This window comes from Gadus macrocephalus, chromosome 19 (genome assembly GCF_031168955.1).
Source record: "Gadus macrocephalus chromosome 19, ASM3116895v1".
Taxonomy (NCBI): domain Eukaryota; kingdom Metazoa; phylum Chordata; class Actinopteri; order Gadiformes; family Gadidae; genus Gadus; species Gadus macrocephalus.
In genome coordinates, this window is record NC_082400.1 from 12,924,490 (window position 1) to 12,937,436 (window position 12,947).

At 50.7% G+C, this 12,947-nt stretch overlaps 1 protein-coding gene across 3 annotated transcripts in view; it reads left to right on the forward strand.

Annotated features, from left to right (window-relative positions):
• tbc1d22a (TBC1 domain family, member 22a) overlaps window positions 1-12,947 on the forward strand; it is an 80,211-nt gene that overhangs the window by 17,154 nt on the left and 50,110 nt on the right. For all 3 annotated transcript variants that reach the window (XM_060037837.1, XM_060037840.1, XM_060037838.1), the window contains exon 6: window positions 8,745-8,815. In XM_060037837.1, the coding sequence (XP_059893820.1) occupies window positions 8,745-8,815 (71 nt within the window). The remainder of the gene's footprint in view (window positions 1-8,744; window positions 8,816-12,947) is intronic.

The following is a 12,947-nucleotide window of genomic DNA, read 5'->3' on the forward strand; positions in this document are numbered from 1 at the left end:
GAGGAGGAGGAGGAGGACAAAGAGGAGCAGGAGGTTGATGTAGATGTAGATAAGGAGGTGTTGAAGGATGAGGAGAGGAAGATGGAGGAGGACAAGGTCAGGAGGAGGATAAGCTGAAGATAGGAGGAGGGGGAGGAGAAAGTAGGAGGTGATTGAGGAGGAAGAAGAGGTAGAGCAGCAGTATGTAGAGGAGGAAGGTCTACTTTTGCAATTTTAATAGCAAAACGCCACCAGAAGCGATTCCATAGAAAAACAGGTCAAATCTTTGTGGGAAAGAAAAGGCTGTAGACATAAAGATATTTATCTTATCTAATTTGCATTAATATACATTAGGATTAGTGAGCCAATAGTTATTTACGCTCCATTTATCAGTCATACATGGAGTGTTTTCAATTAGTTGTTCAGCAGACCTAGCTCGCTGCTAGCCGTACGAGCTCTTTAGCGCCCAACTCAATACCATGGACAGTAGCGCAACCGAGGAAACGTTAATGCGGTTAATGTTGCGTCTTTAATCCGTTCACGTTCCTCGATTTCAACGTCTCCATCTCAGCGAGACGCGGGGGCCGGCGTCGCCCCAGAGAGAGACAGATAAGCTATCATAGAAGCGCGCGTCTCACCGCCGCCATAAAAACCGACAGCTGGGATTTAGCTGTTGTCTCACCTAATTCTCCTCTCACACCGTTTCTGTCTCTCTACCGCAGAGATATTGATTGTATTCCCCGCGAAACGGATAGCTATCATTTATCACCATAAGCCCGGCAATGCCGTGTTGTTGCATTCCTAATTTGACAAATTCCCTCGAAAGAAAAAACTGCAAGGTGGCCATTTTGGGAATACAGAAAAGTGGAGAAAAGGCGCTGTGGAAAGAGTGATTTAATCAAAGCAAATTGTAACGACTTCCTCGAGAGCCGTTCCGTAATGCAAACAAAATATGTCGCCTTCTTTCTCGTGGTTTATTTGGAGACGAGGCTAGTTTGTTTCTATGGCAGCCTTCATTACAGAGCGCATCTGAACTGGCATATTTCTTATATTCCCTTGTTTTACTTTTTCTATTTAGACTTTATCTATTTAGAGATTTCATTGAGTAACCTTCAGTCCTCAGCTCCTCTACCAGCCTCTTCAGTTCCTCCTCCCCTTTATTCCTCCTCTCTTCTCCTACCTTCCTCATCTCCCCTTCCTCTTTTCTTCTCCTCCCTTCCTCCTCTTCTCCTCCCTTCCTCATCTCCTCCTCCCTTCCTCGTCTCGCCTCCTCTTCCTTTCCCTTCCTCGTCGCCTCTCCTCCCTCTCTTGTCTCCTTTCCTCCCTTTCTCATCCCCTTCCTTTTCTCTTCTCCTCCCTTCCTCATCTCCTCCTTCTCCTCCTCCTCCTCTCCTCTACCTCCTCAGTCTCCTTCTTCTCTCCTCCCCCTCCTCCTCCTCCTCCTCTTCCTCCTGGGTCTCTGTTTGAGGGAGTGTGTGTGTGTGTGTGTGTGTGTGTGTGTGTGTGTGTGTGATCTGGGTTGGTAATGCGGTGTGCTGCTTCGGGACCGGTTCTTTAAGATGCTGGCTGCACCCGTGGTTTGGGGGAGGGAGAAGGGGGCGAGGGGGGAGAGGGGGGAGTGGGGTCTGTGTTCTGTGTTCTGTGCTCTTGGTATCTGATCTGTGGATGTGGCGGGCGAATACTCCCCCGTCTCCTGGGACCAGATGGCAGCTAGTAAAACGCGTGACCTCTACTCCGTACACAGTAGCAGGAGGAACACGTCTTCCACTGGGCCGTCCACTACATGGGGACCTGACCTGAGCTCAAGTCTGTGGGCAGGGACGACTCGGCATAAATACTGAATATAAATACCACCACCGTATAAATGTACATAATAATAAATACAGATACATAATGCACACACAGTTACTATAATTGTTGTTCTCACTCTCACTCACTCGCACCTTAACTCACTCACTCACTCCTTCACTCACTCACTCCTTCACTCACTCACTCACTCCTTCACTCACTCACTCACTCACTCCTTCACTCACTCACTCCTTCACTCACTCACTCCTTCACTCACTCACTCCTTCACTCACTCACTCCTTCACTCACTCACTCCTTCACTCACTCGCTCCTTCACTCAATCACTCCTTCACTCACTCGCACCTTCATTCACTCACTCCTTCACTCACTCACTCCTTCACTCACTCACTCCTTCACTCACTCACTCCTTCACTCCTTCACTCACTCACTCCTTCACTCACTCACTCCTTCACTCACTCGCTCCTTCACTCACTCACTCCTTCACTCACTCACTCCTTCACTCACTCACTCCTTCACTCACTCACTCCTTCACTCACTCACTCCTTCACTCACTCGCTCCTTCACTCACTCACTCCTTCACTCACTCGCTCCTTCACTCACTCACTCCTTCACTCACTCGCTCCTTCACTCACTCACTCCTTCACTCACTCACTCCTTCACTCACTCACTCCTTCACTCACTCACTCCTTCACTCACTCGCTCCTTCACTCACTCACTCCTTCACTCCTTCACTCCTTCACTCACTCACTCCTTCACTCACTCACTCCTTCACTCCTTCACTCACTCACTCCTTCACTCACTCACTCCTTCACTCCTTCACTCACTCACTCCTTCACTCACTCACTCCTTCACTCACTCACTCCTTCACTCACTCACTCCTTCACTCACTCACTCACTCCTTCACTCACTCACTCCTTCACTCACTCACTCCTTCACTCACTCACTCCTTCACTCACTCACTCCTTCACTCACTCACTCCTTCACTCACTCATTCCCCCACCCACAATCCTTATTTCTCAGCCCATTTCCGTAGTGCCTCTGAGCCAGGGGTAGTCGTGGTACTTGGTTCAGCAGGGCGCTGTTAGAGAGAGCAGATGATCCGCCAACCCCCCCCCCCCCCCACGCCGGCCCCAAACACGGTGTTATTAATACCAGCTGAGAATGTAATGAACAGTTTAATTAAGGCCGGAGTGCGAGATTCATGGCCTCATCGGCCCGCCGGTCGGGGTCAAAGGGCGGGGGGCAGGGGAGGGGTTGGCCCCGCGCCTCGCTGACTAATGAATGAAGCACCACCCGTCTGGCTGGCTGGCTGGCGGGCGGGCGGAGTTCCCCGCGAAGTCTGAGCTTATTATACGCCGGCGGTTGAAGTTTTTAGCTTTTCAGTCGTTTTCTTTTCACGTTTTAGGCGGTGGATTGAGGCGCTCTTTGGCCGCTTGTTTGGTTTGTGTTTGTCTGACTGCTATTGTAGGTGGTGATTACATCTTACATCTTGGTTAATGTATGTCGTAGCCCTACTGCTACCACTGCATGTGGTATTTAGTACTACAATACAAGCTAACCTATACTGCTTTATGAGCTTTACTACTATATGTAGTACTACTATATATGGTATTTACTACTACCATATACGGTTACTACTACTGCTGTTTGTGCTAACTACTGTACGTGGTAACAACTATATGTAGTTAGCACTATTACTATATGTGGTAAGTACTCGACTCTACTAAAATGTAGTAACTACTGCTAGATGCTACACAAGGAATCAATCATCGAACAAAAAACACACCCAGAGAAAGCAGAAGGCAAGTGGAAGCCTCTCCTCCTCGCTCTCCCCGCCGACCACGGGGCGTGTGAAGGGCCATTTGTCCTCCCACCATTAAGCCCTTCTGGCCGTAACAAACGTATCGACGCGCCGCCGCGGTGGCGATGCTAATGGGGTGCTGCTTCCGCGCACCCCACTCTACCGGGGGGCCACTCTACCCCCCCCGGATCACTCTATCGAGTGTCCGTGTAATTACACTCACTCCGGACACACCGGGGCAGGAATTAAAAGGCCCCGGCCGATCTATAGACGGCGGTCGGAGTAAATAGCCCCTCCAATCAGCGCGGCCAGCCTTAATGTCCTCTCCACTCCGTTCCGCAACCCCGACTCTGCCTGTCGCTCGCTAGCTCGGACCGTGGACGTTTCCCGTTCCCAGCCTGATGCTCTCTCTCTCTCTCTGATTCTCCTTCATCACCTCTCCCTCTCTCTCATTCTCTCTCTCCCTTTCTCTTTCTGGGACTCTTTCATTCCCTCTCTCTCTCTCTCCCTCTTTCCGAGTCTCTCCCTCGTTCTCTTTTTCTTTCCCTCTGCGCGTTCGGAGCGGGAAAACCCGGATCGATGCTGGAATGGCCGAGTCCTCTAATTACACCCTGCAAGGCGGCGGGGCTGACTCGGTGAAGCTGAGCGATGGGTTTCTCGTGGCCGTAACAAGTGAACGGAGAGCGTCCTCCGGGTTTCAGAGCGGCGTGATGCAGCGTGTGAGGGAGGCCGGCCAGTCTGAATGCTAATGGAGCGGCGAGGCCTGGTAGTGTGAGGGCTGGGCAGAGGGAGGGAGGGAGGGAGGGAGGGAGGGAGGGAGGGAGGTGTGTGTGTGTGTGTGTGTGTGTGTGTGTGTGTGTGTGTGTGTGTGTGTGTGTGTGTGTGTGTGTGTGTGTGTGTCTCTCTCTTTGTGTGTGTGTGTGTTTCTCTCTTTGTGTGTGTGTTTCTCTCTCTGTGTGTGTGTTTGTGTCTCTCTCTTTCAGTTTGTGTCTCTCTCTTTCAGTTTGTGTCTCTCTCTTTCTGTTTGTGTGTGTCTCTCTTTCTGTTTGTGTGTGTCTCTCTTTCTGTTTGTGTGTGTGAGCTCTATTGATATGTTTTGTAAATCCCAAATACCCCTGATGTGGTGTTTTTAAACAGCGACAGAAGGGAAGTGCTCTTACTTGAGGGCTGTGTGTTTGATCTGTGCATTGAAATTGCTTTCAACGATAAAATCGTTAAATACCAGCCCATTCTTGAAATACTAAGGGATTTAGGCTACCAATGCAAGCTAATAGTGTTTATTTTGGCAGCTTGGGGCATGTCCACAACCGTGTTTTCAGTGGGTTAAGGCTGGCAGGGCTCTCCAGCAGAAAATCTAAACAATTATGTCTTTCTGTTTGTGTATTTCTCTCTCTCTCTCTCTTTGTGTGTGTGTGTGTGTGTTTGTGTTTGTGTTTGTGTCTCTCTCTTTCTGTGTGTGTGTGTGTGTGTGTGTGTGTGTGTGTGTGTGTGTGTGTGTGTGTGTGTGTGTGTGTGTGTGTGTGTGTGTGTGTGTGTGTGTGTGTGTGTGTGTGTGTGTGTGCGTGCGTAATGACTGGTGCAGCCTTCGCCGTGAGCCCCCTCTCCTCAGAAGCCCCCTACTGCCTTCACAAGTAGCATGGGGAGGGGAAACACGCGGCCATACGTCTTGAATATCTCCTTAACCACCCGCTCCCTGCAGACAAGGTCACGCGATTACCTCCGCATCCGCTGCCTGCAGGCGCCCAGCCCGGTTGTTCGCTGGAGGGTAACGCCTTGCGTGTTACCCAGGATAGACAGCGGAGGCTACTCACACTCCCATATCGCTGCACTACCACCGCCGTGGCTTTTGATGTGCTTGAGACTCGCTCCGCAACTTATTTCACTACTTCCCTACTACTGGGGAATCGTCCAATGCAGAGGGCTTTAGGCACGAAGAGGTTCGTTGTCTGTTTTATAGGTAGTAGGTGGTGTTTGAGGTTTGAGGTCGTTGCGATGACGTCATGGGGTCGGAAGTTGATTGTAACTTTTAAGGAACAAATCCCAATCTTCACGTAAAGTGATCACATTAACTTCAACTGATGTGCTGAAAGGCCGTTTCGAAAACTCTGTTTCTAACTTTATGAGACTTTTTGGGGTCGGGGGGGGGGGGGGGGGGGGGAAACCAGTAGGAAGGGGTACTTTCAGGGTCCTGGCAGTCCCCGGAAGGGAGAGCGTCTCCAAACATTTTAAAAGTTCAATTTGCAACCTCTCCATCAGAGGTGTTTTACGATGCAGCACAGAGCCCCTGGCCGCGGCTCACCAAACAGCACTGAAACTTCTCCCTCACTCTCATCAACTTCTGTTAGGAGGAACAGAGTGGGCAGGGAGGAGGGGAGCTGGGGTAGACTGAGGAACAGGGAGAGAGAAGTAGGGAGAGGAGGAGGAGGAGGAGGGGAGCTTGGGTAGACTGAGGAACAGGGAGAGAGAAGTAGGGAGAGGAGGAGGAGGGGAGCTGGAGGAGAGTGAAGAACAGGGAGGGACGAGGAGGGAGAGAGGAGGAGGAGGAGGAGGAGGGGAGCTGGAGGAGAGTGAAGAACAGGGAGGGACGAGGAGGGAGAGAGGAGGAGGAGGAGGGGAGCTGGAGGAGAGTGAAGAACAGGGAGGGACGAGGAGGGAGAGAGGAGGAGGAGGGGAGCTGGAGGAGAGTGAAGAACAGGGAGGGACGAGGAGGGAGAGAGGAGGAGGAGGAGGAGGGGAGCTGGAGGAGAGTGAAGAACAGGGAGGGAGAAGTAGGGAGAGAGGAGGAGGAGGAGAGCTGGAGGATAGTGAGGAACAGGTAGTGGGGAGGAGATGTGAGGAGGGGAGGAGAACACTCGAGACCTAGGAACAAGGAGAGAGGAGGGGGAGATGTGAGTAGGGGAGGAGGAGGACAAGGAGGAGATGGCAGGAGGGGAGAATGCTTGACGAGGCCTAGGAGCAGGGAGAGAGGAGGAGGAGGAGGAGGGGAGGAGAACGCTGGAGGAGAAGATGGTCGTAGGAGGGGAGAACGCTGGAGGGCACAGGAAAGTGAGAGAGAAGGAGATGGGTGGAGAGGAGGAGGAGGAGGACATTGAGGGAGAGGGCAATGGGTGGAAGAGAGGAAGGTCACTTAGTGGTGGTCGAGGCGGAGAGGTTGGGAGGAGAGATGGAAACGGGAGAGGGAGAGAGAAATGGGGAAGGAAAAGGGGGAGAAGGTGGAGGACGATGAGGGACTCAGAAGAAAGGTCAACAGGGAGAGATGGGCAGAGAGGAATGGGTAAAACAGAAGAATGGGCTGTAAGAAAGGGAGTGGAAGTTGGGCAGAACAGGGGAGAGGGGAGGAGAAGATGAACGGGGGGGGGGTGGAATTGTTTGGCGGGGAGGACATTTTTTTTGAGTAGAATAGGAGATGAAGAAGACAAGAGTGGCAGCAGTATACTCAAGGTAAGGGGGAATGGGTGGAACAGTGTCTGGGGACAGGAAGGAGGGAAAGACACTCCGGAGAGACATATCAAAGTAATACAGACAGACGGACAGGAAAGGACAAGACGCCGCAGACGCGAACGGGAACAGGTGGCCCGCAGGAAGTTCATCGAGACCAATTACTTGAATGACAGGAGACCGCTGGCTCCGATATCCCTGTTGAGGTTCTCCTGGTAAAGAAACTGTGTGTGTGTGTGTGTGTGTTTGTGTGTGTGTGTGAGACTGTGTGTGTGTGTGACTGTGTGTGTAACGACCCTGCAAAGTACTGGAAACAGATTATTGTGTGGCTCCCCAGCGGGTCCTGTTCAGAGTGTCCCCACGAGCTAGGGGAAACAGACGGGTGTGTTTGTGACGACCAAAAGGGTCCTCTGCAAGTTCAGGGAACACGGAGACCTCCAGGCGGAGTAGCAGCAGGCTTGATCTCGACACCAGTTTGGATCCTGACTCGGGTCATGGGAGGTATTGTTGAAAGGGCTTCCAGCGATACTAGCGTAGACGGGGTCCATATATCCCCAGAACCGCCACGGCAGAGGAACGTTGAGGAGAGGAAGAGGGGAGGGGAACAAGAGGGGAGACGGGGAATCGGTTCAGAGCGAGCGATTCTGCTGCCCCAATCTTCTCGTTACGTGTCTCGTTAAACTTATGATTTCTGTAGAGAACATCTGGTACTTTTCCCCGGCGGTGGACGTGTGTTCCCGGCGTTCACTCAATCTGTGATGAAAGCGGTACATCTGACGTCCTGCTCCTCTGCTTGCTTCTTGACAGTCTAAGAATACAGCGGTCAGAGTGATAACGCAACGATCACAACGGATGAGGTGAGAGATGTCGAAATCGGAGGACCTGGAGTCCTGTTAACTTGGTGCCAGGTTCAATCCCAAAGTCCGGCAGTCTACCTAGGCAAGGCATCCTTGAGCAAGATGGCAAACAGGCTATGGGCCCGACACACTGCAGACTGTGCGGGTCTTTGGACCGCTGTCCTGCGCACATCACACTGTCGTCTGTCCTGGAATTGGGAGTCTTTTAGTTATTGTGGGTTTCACACTACATGACTCATTTAGTGAGAGGGGGTCTCGCATTCGAAGATATTTTACAGGGCGATATCCCAGACTATTTCTGGTCTCTGAACTACGCTGAGTCGCGAACACGCGTGAGAACTGAGGCTTCCAAAGATGGATGTAGGCAGCAGGGTCGACTCTGTTTTGTCGGAGGCACATAGTAAACTGCACCACAGCAGGTTGTATTCCAGTCAGACACTCACTACAGAGTACAGACAAGAGGTGATCCAGGTTGTTTGGATGGCTCGCAGGTCCGGATATTTCCCCTGTCGGATGTCTCTCTGGGCTCTGCCACGCATCGGCGAGTGTCTGTGTGCGTCTCTGAGTAGTTCAAACCACGCGGTCATCAAGGAGGCTTGCTACGCTACACTGCGGTGACTGGAAAGTCGGGCTCAAAATCGTGTGGTTTGCTCTGCATCCCCTGTTGCTAATATGTAATGAACAGTTTACAAAAAGGTTAGTTGATGGGGTAAGTCCCGGACAAAAGCGTGCTGGGTCCCGAGCTAACCCTCCATGCAAAAGTTTGAAAGTGTTTTTGTGACCGTGATGTTGAGATGTGTGAGGATACGTCACCCAGCGGTCAGTAAAGTTCTTCCTCCTTTTTTTTTTTTTTTCTGCAGAAGAACTCCGGAAACTCAGCTGGTCTGGCATCCCGCGACAGGTTCGACCAATCACATGGAAGCTGCTCTCGGTGAGTCATTAATACTGTAATTAATAGATTTGTTTGTTGATCATTTGTTCGTTGTATGACTGATGCCTTGGGCCAAGCAAAACCGCAGATGCTATCGCATAAAAACATGCATTTATACTAATAGATTATAGTAACGGTGCTATCATTTTTGTGGATGGGAACAAAAAATACTAAAGATGAACACACACACACACACACGCACATACTTTTTTTTTTCGCCGATCCTTTTGAAAGAGCAAACCGGGAAAAGGGCCTTGAGGAAGCTGTAATGTAATCACAAGGCCTCAGTAATGTATTCACGAGGCCTCAGTAATGTATTCACGAGGCGGTGCGTCTGTGTTTACTCATCAGGGCGGCGCCCGGTTTCCCCGTCTGTGGAGGAAACGCAGGCGTTGTGAAAATATAAACAACACTTCCATTAATTATCACACACTGGCTAATGTAGCACGCTTCACACGCTGTTAGAATGTGTCTGTATGGTTGGGTTATGCCGGCCGGTCAAACACACACACACCCGTTCCACCTGACATAGTGTGTGCATGTATGTGTGAAGGTACGTGTGTTGGTCAAACGGTTTGTTTTGGTGAGTGCGGTCATGACTGAGTGCGGCTGGTGTGTGGGTGTGTTTCCGACACATTGTGTGTGTGTTTCCAAAGCAAGGTATTATCTGTTTGTGAAGCTGATGCGCACCTGTGAGTATTTTGCGTTGGTGTTCAGTCAATCTCTCTATTTATCTCGCTCTCACTTTAGTGTGTGTGTGTGTGTGTGTGTGTGTGTGTGTGTGTGTGTGTGTGTGTGTGTGTGTGTGTGTGTGTGTGTGTGTGTGTGTGTGTGTGTGTGTGTGTGTGTGTGTGTGTGTGTGTGTGTGTGTGTGTGTGTGTGTGTGTGAATGTCTGTCAGTGAACCTTTCTGTCGGTCTTTGAACTTCGCCCTTGGCCTTCCTGCACCCTTGCTCTCTGCCTGGTAAATACCGGTTTAGACCTGTTTTATACAGTCGGTACGGTTAAACTGCGGAGCTTCACCTGAGAAGAGATGATGGGGGGAGAGAGGGACGGTGATAGATATATGGATACATGGAGAGAGGGACAGATAGTGGGAGAGTTTCAACGTTTTCCAACAATGTCAAAGTGTGGGTTTGGTTGTCATCTTCAACAGAACACCTTTACTGAACCTTAACAAAGCCTCCGAGAGACCGCACACATCAGACCAGGACGCGGAACGCATGCATCAAACCCAGTATTCATAACAAGGGCGCTCACACCGTTCAGGCCGTCTAACCTCCAAGATGTAACTTCTATCATTGCTCTGAGTCCTTGCAGGCAACGCAGTGCCACCCATGATATCAAACACAGAGCAACACCTGGAATAAGATATCTTCTGCTGTTCTTCTGCGGAGCTCCGTGGCTCATCTGGCATTGGACAGAACTTTATACGGATATAAGAGTCCGTTCATTGCTTGAAATAGATATAGGTTAGGTTTTAAGTATCCTTTGCCATGTACCTTAATCTCGTACCATTAAAGCGTCCTTTAATCTTGTTGTTGGGCTGTTGTGAGTCCGCTGTGTTGCCCTACACACACACACGCACGCACGTCGCCTACACACACACACACGTCCGCCTCTGGTGAGTGTCTCACTGTCTCTGCTGGAATACGACCTACTGTGGTGTAGTTTTATTATGTAGTTCAGACAATACAGTCCCCCACGCTGTAATAATGCCGCCTGCAGCTTCTCTTTCTCTTTCTCTCTCTCTTTCTCCCTTTTACATTTCATTTCACTTTCTTCTCTCTCTCTCTCCCTCTCCCCCCTCCCTCCCCCCCCCCCTCCCCTTTTACATTTCTCTCTCTCTCTCTCTCTCTCTCTCTCTCTCTCTCTCTCTCTCTCTCTCTCTCTCTCTCTCTCTCTCTCTCTCTCTCTCTCTCTCCTCTCTCTCTCTCTCTCTCTCTCTCTCTCCTCTCTCTCTCTGACTTTGTCTCAGAGCAGTAAACCAGCCTCTCCCTGATTGGTCATCGTCCGTTGACGGGCCCCCTAGCATCTCTCATTTAACAGCTCCCCCCCCCCCAGCTCTGGCTCCCATTGTCATTAGTGGGAGTGGGAGCGGGGGGGGGGGGGGGGGGGGTGAAGCAGCAGCCACAACAAGCACTACAGGAAAAACAAAGAAACCGAAAACAATCCCATCCGTTGGGCTTGGGAAGTTGCAACAGGTTGCCCTCGGCAACAGATTACATCTGGTTGCACTTGCTGGTACTTAAGGAAACAATAATCATTTTTATTCTAACCATTGTATGCCATTCATTTAAAGTTGTGCCGGCGCCTAGAGGACGGAGGGGGAGAGGCTGCCGCACCCCGTGGGGATGTGTACCGGCGCTAATGGAGTGTGGCTCGGGGAAATTATTGAAATGGTTTGGAGACGGAGAAGAGAACGCCATCCGCCGACAGAGGAAACTGATGAGCTGTTGTGTTGAGGAGAGAGAGTGGGTTACTGGGGGGGGGGGGAGGGAGGGGGTACTGGGGGGGGGGGAGGGAGGGGGTACTGGGGAGAGAGAGGGGTACTGGGGGGAGGGAGGTGGTACTGGGGGGGAGAGAGGGGTACTGGGGGGAGGGAGGTGTACTGGGGGGAGAGAGGGGGTAGAGGGGTACTGGGGGGCAGAGGGGTACTGGGGGAGAGAGGGTGGTACTGGGGGGAGAGAGGGGGGTAGAGGGGTACTGGGGGGGCAGAGGGGTACTGGGGGGAGAGAGGTGGGTACTGGGGGGGGGAGAGAGGGGGTAGAGGGGGTACTGGGGGGAGAGAGGAGGTAGAGGGGTACTGGGGGAGAGAGGAGGTAGAGGGGTACTGGGGGGAGGGAGGAGGTAGAGGGGTACTGGGGGGCAGAGGGGTACTGGGGGGAGGGGAGGAGGTAGAGGGGTACTGGGGGGCAGAGGGGTACTGGGGGTACTGGAATCATGTGATTCACACACTGAGGTTGCACACCTAGACGCTCGATCACGATTCTACTGTGACTGCTCCTCTCTACACTCCATTCAGATTCTACTGTTAGGGCACCTCTCTACTCTACATTCTGTTATGAGATTACGATTCCGCTGTTTCTGCTTTCTGCTCTACTCCACAGTCCATCATTCCATTGTCAGGGCTTCTCCCTGCTCTTGAGAATAAGAATAAGAAACACTTTATGTTTATTGTCCACCTTGGGGGAAATTTGTCTTCCGCTTCCCTTTGAACACACGTACACACATAACACGTTGAATAAAATACATATCACGGACAAGATAGAATTATGATTGTACGTCCGGCTTCTCCCTGCTCTATTATGATTCTACTGTTAGTGGCTCCTCTCTACTCTACACTCTATTATGATTCTACTGTTAGTGGCTCCTCTCTACTCTTCACTCTATTATGATTCTACTGTTAGGGGGGCTCCTCTCTACTCTTCACTCTATTATGATTCTACTGTTAGTGGGCTCCTCTCTACTCTTCACTCTATTATGATTCTACTGTTAGGGGCTCCTCTCTACTCTTCACTCTATTATGATTCTACTGTTAGGGGCTCCTCTCTACTCTTCACTCTATTATGATTCTACTGTTAGGGGCTCCTCTCTACTCTACACTCTATTATGATTCTACTGTTAGGGGGGCTCCTCTCTACTCTTCACTCTATTATGATTATATTGTTAGGGGCTCCTCTCTACTCTACACTCTTATGATTATTCTGTTAGGGGCTCCTCTCTACTCTTCACTCTATTATGATTCTACTGTTAGGGGCTCCTCTCTACTCTTCACTCTATTATTGATTCTACTGTTAGGGGCTCCTCTCTACTCTTCACTCTATTATGATTCTACTGTTAGGGGCTCCTCTCTACTCTACACTCTTATGATTATTCTGTTAAGGGCTCCTCTCTACTCTTCACTCTATTATGATTCTACGTAGGGGCTCCTCTCTACTCTTCACTCTATTATGATTCTACTGTTAGGGGCTCCTCTCTACTCTTCACTCGATTATGATTATACTGTTAGGGGCTCCTCTCTACTCTTACACTCTTATGATTATTCTGTTAAGGGGCTCCTCTCTACTCTTCACTCTATTATGATTCTACTGTTAGGGGCTTCCCTCTCTACTCTTCACTCTATTAAGATT